Source organism: Miscanthus floridulus, unplaced genomic scaffold (genome assembly GCF_019320115.1).
Source record: "Miscanthus floridulus cultivar M001 unplaced genomic scaffold, ASM1932011v1 fs_875_2_3, whole genome shotgun sequence".
NCBI classification, from domain to species: Eukaryota; Viridiplantae; Streptophyta; class Magnoliopsida; order Poales; family Poaceae; genus Miscanthus; species Miscanthus floridulus.
The window spans coordinates 11,541-27,938 of NW_027097382.1; the positions used below are offsets into that span (position 1 = coordinate 11,541).

At 48.9% G+C, this 16,398-nt stretch overlaps 1 protein-coding gene across 1 annotated transcript; it reads right to left on the reverse strand.

The window, feature by feature from the left end:
- Positions 1–1,480: 1,480 nt before the first annotated feature.
- On the reverse strand, positions 1,481–1,921 carry LOC136533378 (uncharacterized). Its single transcript, XM_066525937.1, has one exon. It carries the CDS (start codon positions 1,919–1,921, stop codon positions 1,481–1,483), a length of 441 nt encoding a protein of 146 aa, XP_066382034.1.
- Between the last annotated feature and the right edge of the window lie 14,477 nt (positions 1,922–16,398).

A 16,398-nucleotide genomic window follows, 5' to 3' on the forward strand; every position in this document is an offset into this window, starting at 1 on the left:
CCGCGGCAGGAGGCGGCAAAAGAGGCGACGAACCAGAGGACGGCGCTCTAATTTCCTGAACGTATCTGCTGAAAGAGGACAGGCATCCGCGTGGAGGAGATGAGGGCCTGACGGAGGTACGGAGCAGATCGACGATGCGACGGAGGGGCCGGAGGGGAAGGCCACGGAGCGCTACCGGAAAACTTTAGTTTGTCGAGTGCCTGAGACTTTGCCGACTGCTTTTTATCGGGATACTCGACAAAATAAAGCACTCGGCAAAGGTGGCTTTGCCGAGTGCCAGGCACTCGCCAAAGCTGGGCTTTGCCGAGTGCCGCGGCACTCGGCAAAAGTCCCACTCGGCAAAAGGTGGTCGGCCCGTGACGGCGGCCACCTGCCGTCAGATTTTGCCGAGTGCCTAACGGATGGCACTCGGCAATTTTTTTTGTTTTTTAAAACTTATTTTGCCGAGTGTAAGTCTTGGGCACTCGGTAATTTTTTTTAAATTTTTTAAAACTTATTTTGCTGAGTGCCAGCGCCAGGCACTCGGCAAAATTTTTTATTTATTTTTGAAAATCAACTTTGCCGAGTGCCCCCCATGGCACTCGGCAATTTTTTTTTTTGATTTTGGGCCCAAATTTTTTTTCTGTGGCCTTGTGACAGTATTTCAAACTCTATTTTAAAATTTGGGGCAATTTTGACTTTTTTTGAAATATTTCATTAGTTTATTTCGTTTCGTCGAATTTTTTGGAATATTTCAAATTTGAACTGCAGGTACATGGAATGATGGACTTTGGTCATCCAAAAATTAATACTCATCATATTTAGGGTATGTTTAGGCCGTATCCAGGAACTCACATGAAATCTCGAGCATCTCGTTGACGTAACATGTCGAGGTACTTGCCGGAAATATGATTTTAAATTATATAAAATGCAAACGAAGTCCGAAAATCACGCCTCGACAAGTTTCGTGATTTTCGGACTTCGTTTGCATTTTATATAATTTAAAATCATATTTCCGGCAAGTACCTCGACATGTTACGTCAACGAGATGCTCGAGATTTCATGTGAGTTTCTGGATACGGCCTAAACATACCCTAAATATCATGAGTATCAATTTTTGGATGACCAAAGTCCATTATTCCATGTACCTGCAGTTCAAATTTGAAATATCCCAAAAAATTCGACGAAACGAAATAAACTAATGAAATATTTCAAAAAAAGTAAAAAATGCCCCAAATTTTAAAATAGAGTTTGAAATACTGTCTCAAGGCCACAGAAAAAAAATTGGGCCCAAAATCAAAAAAAAATTTGTCGAGCGCCATGGGGGGCACTCGGCAAAGTTGATTTTCAAAAAAAAAATTGCCGAGTGCCTAGCGCTGACATTCGGCAAAATAAGTTTTAAAAAATTAATTTTTTTTGCTGAGTGCCCAAGGCTTACACTCGGCAAAATATGTTTTTTTAAAAAACTGCCGGCCCAAAATCCCCCCCCACCCCCAGAACCCTATCCGCCCACCCGCTCTGCTCGGTCCCGACGGCCGCCGCGCATCCCCGGCCCGCCCGCGCCGCCACCCCCGCTCCGCCGCGCCAGCGCGCCCACGCCGGCGAGCCCCCGCCACCGCGCGCCCCCGCCTCTGCATCGCCCGCCCCCGAGCCCTCCTAGCCCGGCCGCGCGGCTCCCCGGTGCGCCCACGCCGGCGAGCCCCCGCCACCGCGCGCCCCCGCCCCTGCATCGCCTGCCCCCGAGCACCCCCCAGCCCGGCCGCGTGGCTCCCCGGCGAGCCCACTCTGGCGAGCCCCCGCCACCGTGCGCCCCCGCCCCCGAGCACCCCCCAGCCCGGCCGCGTCGCCCGACCGCGCGCGCGTCGTCGCCGTCAGCGCTGCCCGCCACCGTCAGCGCGGCCCGCCGCTGCCGTCCGCGCGTGCTGCCACCGCCGACGCACATGGCCGTCCTCACCTGCACGCGCCGGCCCCGCGCGCCCCCGTGCTCCCCTGCTCTTGCCGCCGGCTTGGAAGAAGGAGGAGGAAGCAGCAGTGAGAAGAAGAAGGGAGGAGAAGAAGGAAGAAGAAGGAAGAAAAAAGAGGAGAAAGAAAGAGAAGGAAAAGAAAGAAGAAGGAGAAGGAAAAAAGAGAAGAAAAAGGAAGAAGGAGGAGGAGGAGAGGAAGGAGGAGGAGAAGGGGAGAGGGGGAGGAAGCCAAGGTGGAGGGGAGGAGGAGGTGCCTCGGCCGTCTTCTCCGCGTGCCCGTCCCGCTGACGCCCCTACCGTCACCAAACCGCCTACGAACATGGGCAAGGTATATCCACCCTTTCTCCGCTTGTCGGCCTTCGTGTCATTGTGATGTCGGCCTTCGTGCCGCTGTGCTTATCGGCCTTCGTGCCGTTTGTGATTGTCGGCCTTCGTGCCGTTGTTTTTTGCAGGTTTTGGAAACCTCCCCGTGTAGGGGAGGTGCTGCCGAAATTTTGAACTTATAGTGTCGTGTTTCTTCTTTTGCAGAGCAGGACCTGTTGGAGGTGACCCGGAGGTCCTCGATCATCTTCGTCGGCGTCGCGGGTCTGCCTGCACTACGTCACCTCGCCACTACGTCGACTCGCCACTGCCTTGCTAGCCTGACTTCACCGACACCCTAGGTATAAATCATCTCTTTTTCCGCTTGTTTGTCGTCGTAGATCGGTGTAGCCTAGTTACGCGTCTCCCGTCCGAAAGAGATATCTTTGGAGGTATGCAGATCTTTGCATATCTGCGAGCGTTTCTGTTTTGAATTGTCCACGTTTTTTGGACAGCCCGCGGATGCGTATATGGGTTAGTTTCCATGGTCCGCTCCGGTCCAAGACGGTGTTTCGGCATCACCCCTTGTTGTTCTCCGGATACACACTCTCCCTTGCAGGACGTGTATCGGGAGAACAGCAGAGGCTACGCCCTCTTGATGGAGGCGAGGGGACGTCTTCGCCCCCAGTGGCAAGAGCAGGCCCAGGTCGCCCCGGCATGGGGAGGGGGAGGGGGAGGGGGAGGGGCCGGGGTCACCCTAGGAGGGACCCGCCTCCTCCCCCGGCTCTCGACCAGCCGAAGGACCCGTCTCCTACCCCAGAGGACCACGTGGCGGCCACGGGCACGACCACAGACACTCCGTCGGGGGACGAGAGGACTCAATAGATGGAGGACAGTTCTGCTTTCTCGGCTCCCTACCTGCGAGGTCCCACAAGCCTTCCTCCGGTTCCGCTTCCTGACCGACGCCCACTAGTTCGTCCTGTGGGAAGAAGGTAAGTAACTATAGATGTTATCACTAGTACTTCATATGATACGTTGAAAATCAAAAGAGAAACTGATAATTTTTTGTAATCACTTATGCAGGGGCTGGCTAGTTCTGTCGGGTGCTCTTGACCCCCCACGCACCCCCGCTACCGTCCTGGGATGTCTGTGCAGGAAACACTTCCCCGGCCTTGTGGACTTGAAAGAGGGGAGGTGGGAGCCGGCCTGGTCGTGGGACAGGTACAAGCTCGGCTTGGATGACGAGCAGGACAACAAGCAGGAGCGGGTTTTGGCGGACTTTTGGGTAAGTGTCTCACAACATAGCTCAATACATCTCCTCCATTGCTTAAGTCTTTTATTGAAATAATGAACGGATACATCGTGTTTGTATGCAGAGGTACTTCAAGGCCGAAGAAGGTAGAGAGACCCTGGCAGATCAGATGGCACACAGAGCCTGTAAGAAGTACGTCGGCGACATGATTCACGAGGCGCGACTCTAGGCCTATGTCGACTACTACAGGTCCATCAAGAAAGAGCCCCTCAACAAAACCGGCGCAAGAAATGTGGCGCTGACCAAGGAGCAGTACCTTCAGGTAGGTGAATAATATTGATTCGTTTTGAGATTTAGTAGGTCCAGAATTGATCTTATATGTCAAACACTTGATGATGTGTAGGTGCCGGCCTCGTGGTGCATGTCGCATAGATTGGCATGGTCGAGGATCGTGGACAGGTACCTTGACCCGGCGTACATCGCAAAGCACGAGCAAGGCAAGCGGAAGCGGGCACTGAGGACCGCTCCAACTCACCACCAAGGCAGCCGCAACCTCCCCGCATTCAAGTGGGCACTTGTACGAGATGTCATTTATCTATTCTAACGCTCAATTTTGCCTGATTTCTAATCATCTTGCCGTCTTTCTCGTAGGAGGTGGCACACCCGGACGTGCCGGTGTTGGAGTTTGGGGCATGGGCTGTGTCCCACATGGGCCCGGTGAAATCCGGTGTCGTCTTCAACCCGGAGGCCCCTGCCCAAGCTTACTCTGACCCAAGCGTCCACACTAAGGTCAGAGACTACACGAAGGCGGTTAGGGCGCTCCGTGGCTCAGATCACAATCTGAGCACTGAGCCCCTTGAGACAGAGGTGATCGTGAGGCTGGGGCAAGGCAGGAAGCACGAGCGGTTGTGGATTGCAGACGGCGCGACTCCTCGAGCTCTGCACCCTCTCTCTCCGACGTGAGGGCACGGAGCACGGCCAGAAGCCTTCCCTTACGTGCACGGCCTACTCCAACACTGTCGCGGGTCGACGAACTTCAGGTAATTCCGGTTTCACTCGTCGTACATTGAACGTTACACACATTGATCAGATTTGCAATACTGAAACATGTGATTGAAACACTGTAGGCCGAGCTGGCAGAGACAAGGGAGACGCAAGCGCACCTGACCGCAGAGCTGGAGGCCACGAAGAAGCAGATGGCGGACATGTATCAGATCATGCAAACCATCGGGCAAGCATCGGGTGTCCAAGTGCAGTTGCCAGCTCCAGCTCCGGTTCGACACTTCACTCCTGTGAGTATGAAAGTTTAATGCGTTCATGCCGTTGGGATTGTTGGCCTTCGTGCCGTTGTGATTTTCGGCCTTCGTGCCGTTGGGATTGTCGGCCTTCGTGCCGTTGTGATTGTCGGCCTTCGTGTCGTTGTTTCTTGCAGGTTGGAAACCTCCCTGTGCAGGGGAGGTGCTGCCGAAATTTTCAATTTTGAGTCTAACACATGCAATCTCTTTTCTTTTGTGCAGCCTCCGTCGGCGGGTTCAAACAATCCCGCTAGCGTGTCACCGGCGGCTGATCACGTCAACCCTTCACCGCAGTCCGGTCCTTCACCGCTGTCCAGGGGGCCACACCTGCAGTTTCCGTCGCCGCAGTAGGGATGTTGAACTTTGTGATGTTGAACTAGTAATAATAAACTTGTGATGTTGAACTTTGGTGCATTTGTGATGGATTTTCGATGATTTATTAAATATGCGTGTGCTTGTGATATATAATGCATGTTGGTGATATAGATGTGATGATTGATGTATATATATATATATATACATATATTGTCTGTTACAATGGAATGTAAATTTTTTTTTGCAATTCTCGGGGTCTTTGCCGAGTGCCATGGGCAAGGCACTCGGCAAAGTTTTTTTTTTAAAAAAAATTCTTTGCTGAGTGCCTCACCGCAGCACTCGGCAAAGTATTTTTTTTAAAATAATCCAGAAATTCTTTGCCGAGTGCCTAAACAGGGACACTCGGCAAAGAAAGTATTTAAAAAAAATAAAAAAAACTTTGCCGAGTGCCTGGACAGGGGCACTCGGCAAAGTAATTTTTTTTAAAAAAAAACTTTGCCGAGTGCCTGGGCAGGGGCACTCGGCAAAGTACTTTTTAAAAAAAATAAAAAAAACTTTGCCGAGTGCCTGGGCTGGGGCACTCGGCAAAGTATTTTTTTTAAAAAAAATCCAGAAATTCTTTGCCGAGTGCCTAAACAGGGACACTCGGCAAAGAAATTATTTTAAAAAAATAATAAAAAAACTTTGCCGAGTGCCTGGGCTGGGGCACTCGGCAAAATAATTTTTTAAAAAAATAAAAAAATATTTTGCCGAGTGCTGGGTCAAGCACTCGGCAAAATAACCGTTAACGGCCGGCGTGCAACGGCCGAAAATATTTTGCCGAGTGCCGCCCCAAGCACTCGGCAAAATTGTTTTTTATTTTGCCGAGTGCCCCGATAAAAAGCACTCGGCAAAGACCCTTTGCCGAGAAAAATTTTGCCGAGCGGACTTTACCGAGTGCTACACTCGGCAAAGCCTTTGCCAAGTGCAAAAGGCTTTTTGCCGAGTGTAAAAACACTCGGCAAAGCCGCGGCCTCCGGTAGTGGAGGGGCCGAGGCCGAGGACGGAGGAGTGGAGGTGGCGTGGAAAGCTGGTGGGAGAGGGATCTGGTTTTTACGGATTGGTGAGCACTTGGCAGCGCGGCAGGGTCGTTTGGGGACACGAATGCTGAACCGGCTGAGGCCATAGATAACCAATGTGTTGACCGGCACGGAGCAGTCATAATCGCCACGTGCAACGTAGGCACAGGCCAATTACACGCGGATGGCCTGGCGGTGCTACAATTTTTTCACGGTTGAAGCTCTATATCTATATCTATATCTATCTATCTATCTATCTATCTATCTATCTATATCTATATCTATATATCTATATATATATATATATATATATATATATAATAATAATAATAATAATAATAATATCTTATTCCCTTATTAAAAAAAGAGATTATTCCAAATGAGCTCCATTGCAATCATAAACATCCCCTTCGGCTGCACTTGCTGGTATTCCAAATGAGCTCCATTGCAATCATAAACATCCCCTTCGGCTGCACTTGCTGGTATTCCAAATGAGCTCCATTGCAATCATAAACTGCCATGGGAGACGCCGGCTAAAAAATGTGCTTCGACGACATGTCCATAGCAGCGTCACCGATTCACCCGTCCGTTGGTTGGCCGTCCTTGCGACATGTCCAAGGCCGTACGTCTCAGCACTAATAGCTTCTTCCATCGATTTGTCACGTACTACTAGATACATCTTTATCAGCTACCGCATTCGCCAAGCTATAAGAAGGCGCGAAGCATGCTCTTTGCGACACCAAGCCATCCAAGCAATAAAGCATATATAGCTCGAGCTAATTCTTCTACATAAAATCTATCTGCTGCTTGCACGGTTGAAGCGGCAGCACTCGCAATGGCGAACCACCGCGTCGCCGCCGCCCTCCTCCTGATCGCGTCCCTCTTCGTGGCGGTCGCCATATCCATGGCCGACGCGAGGCCCACCGTGCGCCGCGACGCGCATGGACAAGGTATGCAGCTACATACTCCGACCCGTCGTCCAAGCAATCATCCGGCATGAAATGCATCTGTGCCCGTGTGTCGTTGTCTGACCGTATGATGAGCATGCGTGCCGAATGAATGAAATGCTGCAGGTTACTTGGCGGATGCTGCGGCGGCGACGGTGTCTAAGGCGGAGCCGACCTGCGACAACTGTGAGGTGCCGGAGCCGCCGGAGCCGAAAACGGAGCCGCCGACCTGCAGCACTTGTGAGTCGCCCAAGCCGGAGCCAGAGTCAGAGCTGACCTGCAACAAGGTGCACGGGGTGCAGGAAGGCGAGACGTGCTATTGCTTGGCGCAGGGCGTGGGGCTGACCCTGGACGACTTCCTCGGCTTCAACCCCAACATCTGCTGCGACAACCTCTTCATCGGCCAGTGGGTCTGCCTTGAAGCCACATCCGGTTGTCATGACTGACTTTAATTTGCACTGCCCCCCTGGTCCCTGCGTCTGCGTCGCGACGATGCTGAGTCGTGCTTTGACTTTGAATAAGGAGGCGCGTTACCTCAAAAAAAAAAAAAGAATAAGAGGCGCGTCCTATGGTGGTTTCGTTCTCTGTTATATTCCCTCCATGTATGAGCGAAGTTTTTTTTTTTCTTGAATAATGTATGAGCGAAGTTTTTTCTCTCGAATAATAGCACTTTTTCAGTATTTTATAATCATGCATGTCACCCTGTCCCCGCAACACATTTTCAGGAAAAAAATTGATTTCGTCGGTTTGGTCTCGTGTAGATGTAGTCATGCATGTGTATATGTGTTCGATCGATATGTACCGCGCGTTCGTGTGTTCTTTCATTTTGTCCATCGTGTTGCTGATGCGAGGAGTTGGTATGCTGTGGACTCTGCTAATTCAACCGCCACTGTCCTAAAACGTCTCCTCGTGGTCACCACATATTTTTTTATGGTTGTACAAATTTGGACCTCTAATTAATAACCACTAAAAAATACGTCTTATGATGCTGCAGATAAATGCTACTCCCTCCGTTCCAAATTATAAGGTATTCCAACTTTCTCGAAGAGTCAAAGCATCTCAATTTTGACTAATATTATAGAAAAAATTACAAAGATTTATGATATCAAATAAGCATATTATAAAAATATAATTAATGATAGTTATTCATCATCGTAAATGTTATTATTTTAGTATATAAATTTGGTCAAACTTAAGATGTTTTGACTCTCTAAGAAAGTTAAAATAACTTACTTGGGACGGAGGGAGTATTATATAGTAAAAACTGTGCCAGGGCGCCAAGAAAACCTCGACGTAGGCCGGTTTAACCTGTGTTGAAGGGGTTTCTGATCCTTGATCCTTGGCTTGGGTAATTAATTTAGCTTTGGGTAGGAGCATGCAAGTCTACTATAGACAAGAAGGAATGATCAAGGGGCGAGGATCATAAATTGTTATCACCGTACCTTCCAAACAAAAATTCGACAAACTACGCCCGTTGATGCTCCCTTATGACCTATCACTCCAACCATGCTCACTCCGAGCGACGTCAACTTGCATCCTTAACACCCTAGCGGAGTTGTCACTACCGCTTTGGCCTCGGTCGGAATCAATGGATGCTATAATTTGTTGGCCCAGAGGTAGTTGGTTGTGTCCGATGGAGGTGGAGGCATTCGATGTCTTAGATGCCGGCATGCCCATATAGAAGTGGTGTTGCCTCCGCCCCCTCACATGCCAATAATTTTGGTGAAGTCGTGGAGGTGCTATACAATAGTACCCATTCTATTCCAAATTATAGGATATTTTGATTTTTCTACGTACATTGTCTTTATTATGCATCTAGACATAATGTATATCCAAGTACATATCAAAAATATATATCTAAAAAGCTAAAACATCTTACAATTTGGAATGGAGGGAGTACGTCGCTATCATGAATCTTGCGGGTATTGATATGCGAATTTATTTTTATACAAACGATGATTTACAATACTAGTTTTTATCATTATAGCAGAAAATATAAGAAGATAGCCCTAGGAGGCTAGGCTATCTACAGAAAAAAAAGAAAAGAAACAAAATCAACAATGCCACACACTATACAACCGGTTGACAAGCAGCAAACGCACCGCACACAACACAATCACCGCAAACTCCACAACTCAACAACAACATCAGCTATTGTCAAGGTGTTTAGTGTTAGGCCAGCGAGTTCCAATCTAACCTTTCAGCTAACGGGGCCAGACCACAAAGGCTTCATTTGAACTCGAGGGCTCCTCTCGGGTTCCAATACGAGTCTCCTGCCCCGAAGACGATACTCGAACTCAGGGGCTCTCCACTGTCCACGCCCTTACCCGAGTAGGATTCCAGGAGGACGTTTTGTGACATCCAAGGCAGCTGCTAGTCAGAGGAGCCAACATCTTCAGAAAATTAAAACACACACGTTCCAGTTCTGGCACATTACTTAATGTACTCTCCTGAGTCACAAATAATATAAGACATTTTAGATTGTCCTAAGTCAACCGTTATAAACTTTGGTTGCCTATTACCTTTTATGTATTAATGAGTTTAGATATTTGAAAACAATACGAGTAGATCAACCCTAAAATGTAGTTTTATAAATATTTATAGCAAAAACTTCTACTCAAAATTGTATTTTGGAAACCATTTCGACGTCGAAAACACTTTGGGCGTGTTTGCTTCGTGCCCTGGCCAGGGGGCTGACGCTAGGCAGCCAGCATCCACCCGAAGCTAAGCAAATCGTCTGAGGATGTTGCCTCGTCCAGGCAAGTTAGCCAGGACAGCATTCAAACATATCCTTTGTGACTAGAGGGTAGACAATAACACAATTCATTTGCATCACATCAGCACTAGGTTACCACATTATAATGATCGGCGTACTTTGACTATTTATTGCTCCTTGTATCCTACCTTTTGTAGTAATATTCAGTGTCATCTCGGCCAATAGAATCGTCCAAGTTTTAACGGTATCAAAAATATGTACAACCATTTATACGTAGCCAAAGAATCCAAATGAGAAGATTCTATGTAAAAGATGAAATCCTTGTCCAGTCAAAACTACACGATGTAGCGAACTTCAGCTGGTGCCCACTCGAGTTCAAGTCCTCGACTTGACATGGGTGCTCATATTTTTCTGAATTTATTTCAGGATTTAACGGCGCTATTCTTTCAGTGGTTGACGACGTGCCCATCAACAGCGAGGCGCGTGTGGTGACTTCGTCAATCTCGAGATTTACCGGTCCAACTCGATTTATCGATCCAACTCAGTTCTTCAGATGTGCTCATAGCGGTAAACAGTTCCTCCACTTCAACCCCAACATCAACTGCCAGAGCCTCTTCATCGGCCAGTGGGTTTATCTTGATGCCGCTCGTGCTTGATCGAGTAATCGAGTTTGAAAGCACCCTGCTTATTCCGATGTCATTACGTTTCCCAAGGAAGATGGTTCGAGCTCTGAATAAGGTGTTCTACAGCTGCTATAATGATCGGCGTACTTTGGCTATTTATCGCTCCTTGTATCCTACCTTTTGTAGTAATATTCAGTGTCATCTCTTAAGTACAATAAGCCATGTCACCTTGGCTAATAGCCAAGACAACTCAGCAAAGTCTGATGTGGAAGAGAGAGAAAACATAAGAGAGCGTGGTGGTTGACGCATGCATCGACCGGCTCGTCGTGAGCTCCTAGGTTTGTGTAGGGCCTGCTGAGGATCAATGTGAGGCTGCATGTGCGGTTCTGTTGTGGCCTGCAAATGAGAACAGAGAGTGAGGGAGGAGATAGGATGGATAGTGGTGGGTCCCACGCTATTAAAAGTATTTTTGGAATTTGTGAAGAGCCTTGGTTGTTGTATAAATTTTCTATAACACTAGTCTATACATGACATGGCTTGGCTATTAGACAAGCTTATTGGGCTTGCTCACTAAAAATCCACTTAATATTTTTTACTTTCCTACACTGTTGTGGAGTCTCCTGTCATTAGACCCTGTTTAGATCACCTGGTGTCAGATATACGGGCCAGGGGTACCTGCACCGCCCGTATATGTGACCGTCACGAGGCTATCGGCCCCGCAGTCGCCAAGGAGGAGGCCCGCAAGGGCTGACGTGATCGACCAACGTGGAGACCAAGACAAACCAAGATAGGCGTATCTGGACGATAGCTAGGATCAATCTGTTGCACATATCGTGTAACAAACTAGGAACTCAATCTGTTAGCCTGATCGCCCTCTCTGTAACCCTACCCCCTCTGCCTATATAAAAGAGGGTAGGGACCTCGGGCTCGGGATTCATCTTCCCCCATTTGAATCTACTACGTAGCTAGAAACAACAACCCCTATAATTGAGCATACGAATACAAGAGCAGCAACACCATTAGAGTAGGGTTTAGCGCGTCACTATGCCCCGAACCAGTATAAATCCTTATGTCTCGTGTGTTACCATCCGATTTCGTCTACGCGATCACGTTGCAAGTTATTGCCGGAGCTAAACAATCCGACAGTTGGCGCGCTAGGTAGGGGCCTTTCGCATACAGATTTGTTTTTTGTGTCTCGGATGGTTACTCTTTATAGGTCGAGTAAGAGCGTGATCAGGAGGCGGTCGGAGAAGGACGGCCATGGCGCCGCCACCTCCACGCGATCAAGGTAGCAATGACGTAGCAAACCCAAGATTCGAGCACAGGCTTCGACACCACCATCGCTCGATCAACTCTACCTCACCAAACTCAGAGACGCGATCGAAGTAGGACCGCTTCATCTGGCTCATCAAGTAAGTCGCTACGTCGAGTCTACTTTCTCTTAGTTTTGTCAGGAGTACCTCCTCGACACCGCACGCAAAATATGGTGTGAATCAAACCACCCAGATGATGTGGAACTACCGCCATCACTAAATGTTGTTTTGCCTAGATTCTTCGAATGGCTCAAGAGCATCGCCTATGGCACACGCTTGGGAACTTTTCCCAACTCTCGCGATCAACCCTAATAGGGTCAGGGCATCCCCGGATAACGAAGAAGAATCACGGGCCCGACTAGCTAAGCATCAAGTGAAGTAAAAAATAGGACTATCGGGTAAATCTTGGCTATACCATGAAGTCTCCCTGTGTCAGAATCACGAGTACACAGGTAGGCCCATGTCGCTACAAAGATTGTAAGACATACCTGGTGACAGCTGCTATAGTGACTCCCTCAGTGAGGTCACCCCTCGAGGTGATAATCTGGCGACGCAAGGGACACTCGAAATAAACCCTAAATGAGTAATCATCATCCGAGGCCCACACTAGGACCCTGGCCAGAATTCAGGATACCTACCCTACTGCTCGGGAGGCTCACTACCGCGGCACTCAGCGATGACAACCCGGCTACCCTAGTCGGAGCACCCGATCACTTCGATGAGAGTGACCAACCCAAACACTCGGTCGATGTCGACAGGTTTCCCCTAGTTGTCAACGCAGTTCTCGAGACTGTCCATGCAACTAAGATCTTCATGGATGGAGGAAGTGATTCCAATCTCATATATTGGGATACTTTTGAAAGACTGAGGATCGGCATAGACAAACTACGCCTGCCAAGGGGCTCAATGACTGGAATAGTACCAGAGAGACATGTGATGACTCTTGGCATTATCGATCTAAGGGTCATGTTTGGTGAAGCAGCAAACTACCGCCAGGAGATACTCTCCTTTGAGGTCGTGGATTTCCAAGACACCTACCATGCCATGCTCGGCATATCGTGTTTTGTTAGATTCATGGCCGTACCTCACTACGCGTACCTAAACATGAAAATGCCAGGCCCTAACAGTATCATCACTATCTCTAGGGATCTTCAGAATGCCTATCAATGCAATGTACTCGCTGTCGAGAATGCAGTCTGAAACTTAGACCCAGCGCAGCATGAGCTGGACTATGTCATCATGTAGAGGCAGGACTCGGGGGCTCTGACACAAGTGTTGCCACGTCTCGACTTCCAACCTTCACCTCCTGAAGAAAAAAGGCGATTACCAGCACAATTCACACCCTCGAGACCGGCCATGGCCCCATCATTCACGCCTGGAGAAGACTCGAGGAAGGTCCAGTTGGAGAAGATTGATCCAAGCATGACCACAAACATTGAAAGGAGCCTGAACCAGGCTTAGCAAGACAAACTCATCAAATTCCTAATTAATAATCAAGACATCTTCGCCTAGAAACCTTCAGACATGCTGGGAGTTTTGAGAGAAATCATCGAGCATTCCTTGAGAATATGGGCCAATGCCAAGTCGGTCAAGCAACACTTGAGGCGGTTTGATGATGAATGACATAGAGCTATAGAAGAAGAGATAACCAAACTCCTCGACATGGGTTTTATCAGGGAGGTCCTACATCCAGACTGGCTTGCAAATCCTGTCATGGTGCCCCAAAAGAACAACAAATGGACAATGTGTGTCGACTATATGGGCCTTAACAAGGTGTACCCTAAGGATCCTTATCCCTTGCCACATATAGATCAGATCATCGACTCCATAGTAGGATCAGAGTTGCTCTGCTTCCTCGATGCTTACTCCGGCTATCACCAAATCCAGATGAAAGAGTCTGAACAACTAGCTACTTCGTTCATCACCCCAATCGGAGCATACTGCTATGTCACCATGCCATTTGGGCTAAAGAATGTCGGGGCTACCTACCAGCGCTGCATGAAGCGCTGCCTCCACAAACAAATCGGTAGAAACACCGAGGCTTACATCGATTACATCATCATAAAAGTCATCAAAAGCTAGGGATCTTATTCAAGATCTTTCAGAAACCTTCAACAACCTGTAAACGTTCAAGATTAAACTCAACCCAAAGAATTGTACCTTCGGGGTACCATCCGGCAAACTGCTCGGCTATATCGTATTGGCTTATGGAATTGAAACCAACTCGATGAAGGTCAAGGCCATCCTTTATGTGAGGCCCCCTTGAGCATTAAGAGATGCCCAGAAACTCATGGGATGCCTAGCTTCCTTAAGCCGGTTCATCTCTAGGTTAGACGAAAGAGGACTTCCCCTCTATAAACTCTTATGCAAGACGCCAGATTGGCAATGGACTTCGGAGGCTCAGAAAGCCTTTGACGATATGAAGGACTTCCTCACCAAGCCCCTTGTTTTGGTGGCTCCCAACGAAGAAGAGCCTTTACTCGTATATGTTGCAGCTACCACCCAGGTGGTCAGTGTGGCTATAGTTGTCGAGATAAAAGAAGAGGGCCATATTCAGACCATTCAGCGACTGGTATATTTCCTCAGTCAAATACTAGCCAAGAGCATGACTTGCTACCCGTACATCTAGAAGATACTCTATGGAGTGTACCTGACAAAGAAGAAGTTGGTTCACTACTTCAATGCGCACCCGATCACCGTGGTCACCTCCTTTCCGTTAGGAGAGATCATCAACAATCAGGACGCGACCGGGCGGATCGCCAAATGGGCTTTGGAACTTATGGCATATGGCATCACATATGTGCCACGCATAGCCATAAAATCCCATGCCCTGGTGGACTTCGTTGCTGAGTGGATAGAAGCACACATTGACCCAACAGTAGCAGATCAAGAGTACTAGAACATGTACTTCGATGGCTCTTTGATGCTGCAAGGAGCGAGAGCGAGAGTCGTCTTTGTCTCCCCCAGTGGGAACCGAATGAGATACGTGCTCCATTTAAATTTTGAGGGCACTACCAATAACATAGCAAAGTATGAGGCCCTGCTTCATGGGCTATGAACCACAGTCATCCTTAGGGTCAGGAGGCTTGTCGCTTCGGGTGACTCTGAACTTGTCATCGGGCAAGTAATGAAAGCCTCAGCGTGTCATGAACACAAAATGGAAGCTTACTGCGCTGAGGTCAGAAAACTTGAGGCAAAGTTCGATGGACTCGAACTATGCCATATTCCTCGAAGGGACAATGAGGTGGCTAACAGCCTCGCTAGGATCGGCTCAACTCAAGACACGCCCTCGGGCGGTGTGTTCCTCGACGAGCTCACCAAACCCTCGGCCCGCTAGGAAGTTGAGACTCAACATCCCCCTAAGCCGAGCATACTCACCATCACAAAGGCCATAGGCTCTAACCCAGACTGGGTGGAGGAGCTCATCAACTACTTATGGCATGGCATCCTTCGCATCAATAGGGATGAAGCCGATCGGGTACGTCAGAAAGCCAAATCCTACGTAATGAGGGATGACGAAATTCATCATAAAAGCATAAGTGGAATCCTGCAATAATGCAAACTCATAGAAGAGAAGGGTTGAGTAAGCGACACTTGCCTCAACGGCTTGAGTATCGCGCTCAATGAGCTCGCTAATGGGTACGTTCGTGTGGAATCCGGGTCTATCATTTGCTGATGGGGTCAGCATAGCCTTCTGGTGGCACTCCACAACTTCTTAACCCGCCTCCTGGTAGATGCCTGAGCCGTTCGATAGGCTCAGGCGGCCTGATGGCCTCTCCTCGATGGAGATTCTGTGGGTTTAGCCCAGGGTTAGAATCGAACAAGAAAAGGTTGAAATGTCCCTGTCCGCTTCTGAGCAGGGTCGGGCAGGGCCGCTGGGGCTTGTCTCAGTTATTTCTCCCTAGCTCTATTTGGCACGAGGCGGCCTCGAGCCCTTCGCGGGTCAGCCTTTGAACCTCGGCCTACTGCCACCTATATCGAATGAGGCGACGGCTGTTTCGTGACACGACACGAAGCATTGGGATGCAACATTTTGCATATGTAATGTTTGAATGTATAATTTTAATCGAAATAAAAGAGGGATTAGACTAAGAGGGTGTTTAAACAAACATGCGCCCTCGGCCTTCCCCCGAGCGATGTCCGTATCCCTACCATTGCTGGGGTTAGAAGCTCGGCAAAGAATTCAATACTCAAAGTAAATAAACAAGGGTGCTTATCTTATGGCCGGTCGTTCATTGTTCGTTGTTCGTTGCTTTGCCTGGGCCAACCGATCGACCCAGGGGGGCCATTGGGCCTCCCTCCAGATGGAGGTTCCATTGTTGGATCGTCCCTGGTCCTGCTTGGGGAAGTGGAGAGTCGCCTATAGGTGAGTGTGCCCTGACTCTTGTGTCCGGGGCGCATTAGTGGTGGGCCATGCCTGGGTGACGTTCTGGCTTACCAGGCGGCATCCCATTGATCAGAGCGCGTCCCGTCATTTTCGGCGCGTCACCTCAGATTCCTGTCAGCATTGATTTCGCATTTGTATTGAATAGGGGAAGGCAGAGATCTTTTCGGCCGAACCTTTCTCCTTTCCTCAGCTGCTGAGCCCCTTCTTTAAATAGGGGGAAAGAGTTTTCGTCCCACCTCCTTGCCAACC

What these genes read in the sequence shown, in the direction of transcription:
- LOC136533378 (XM_066525937.1), bottom strand. Translation starts at nt 1,921, where the DNA reads ATGTGCGTCGGCGGTGGCAGCACGCGCGGACGGCAGCGGCGGGCCGCG.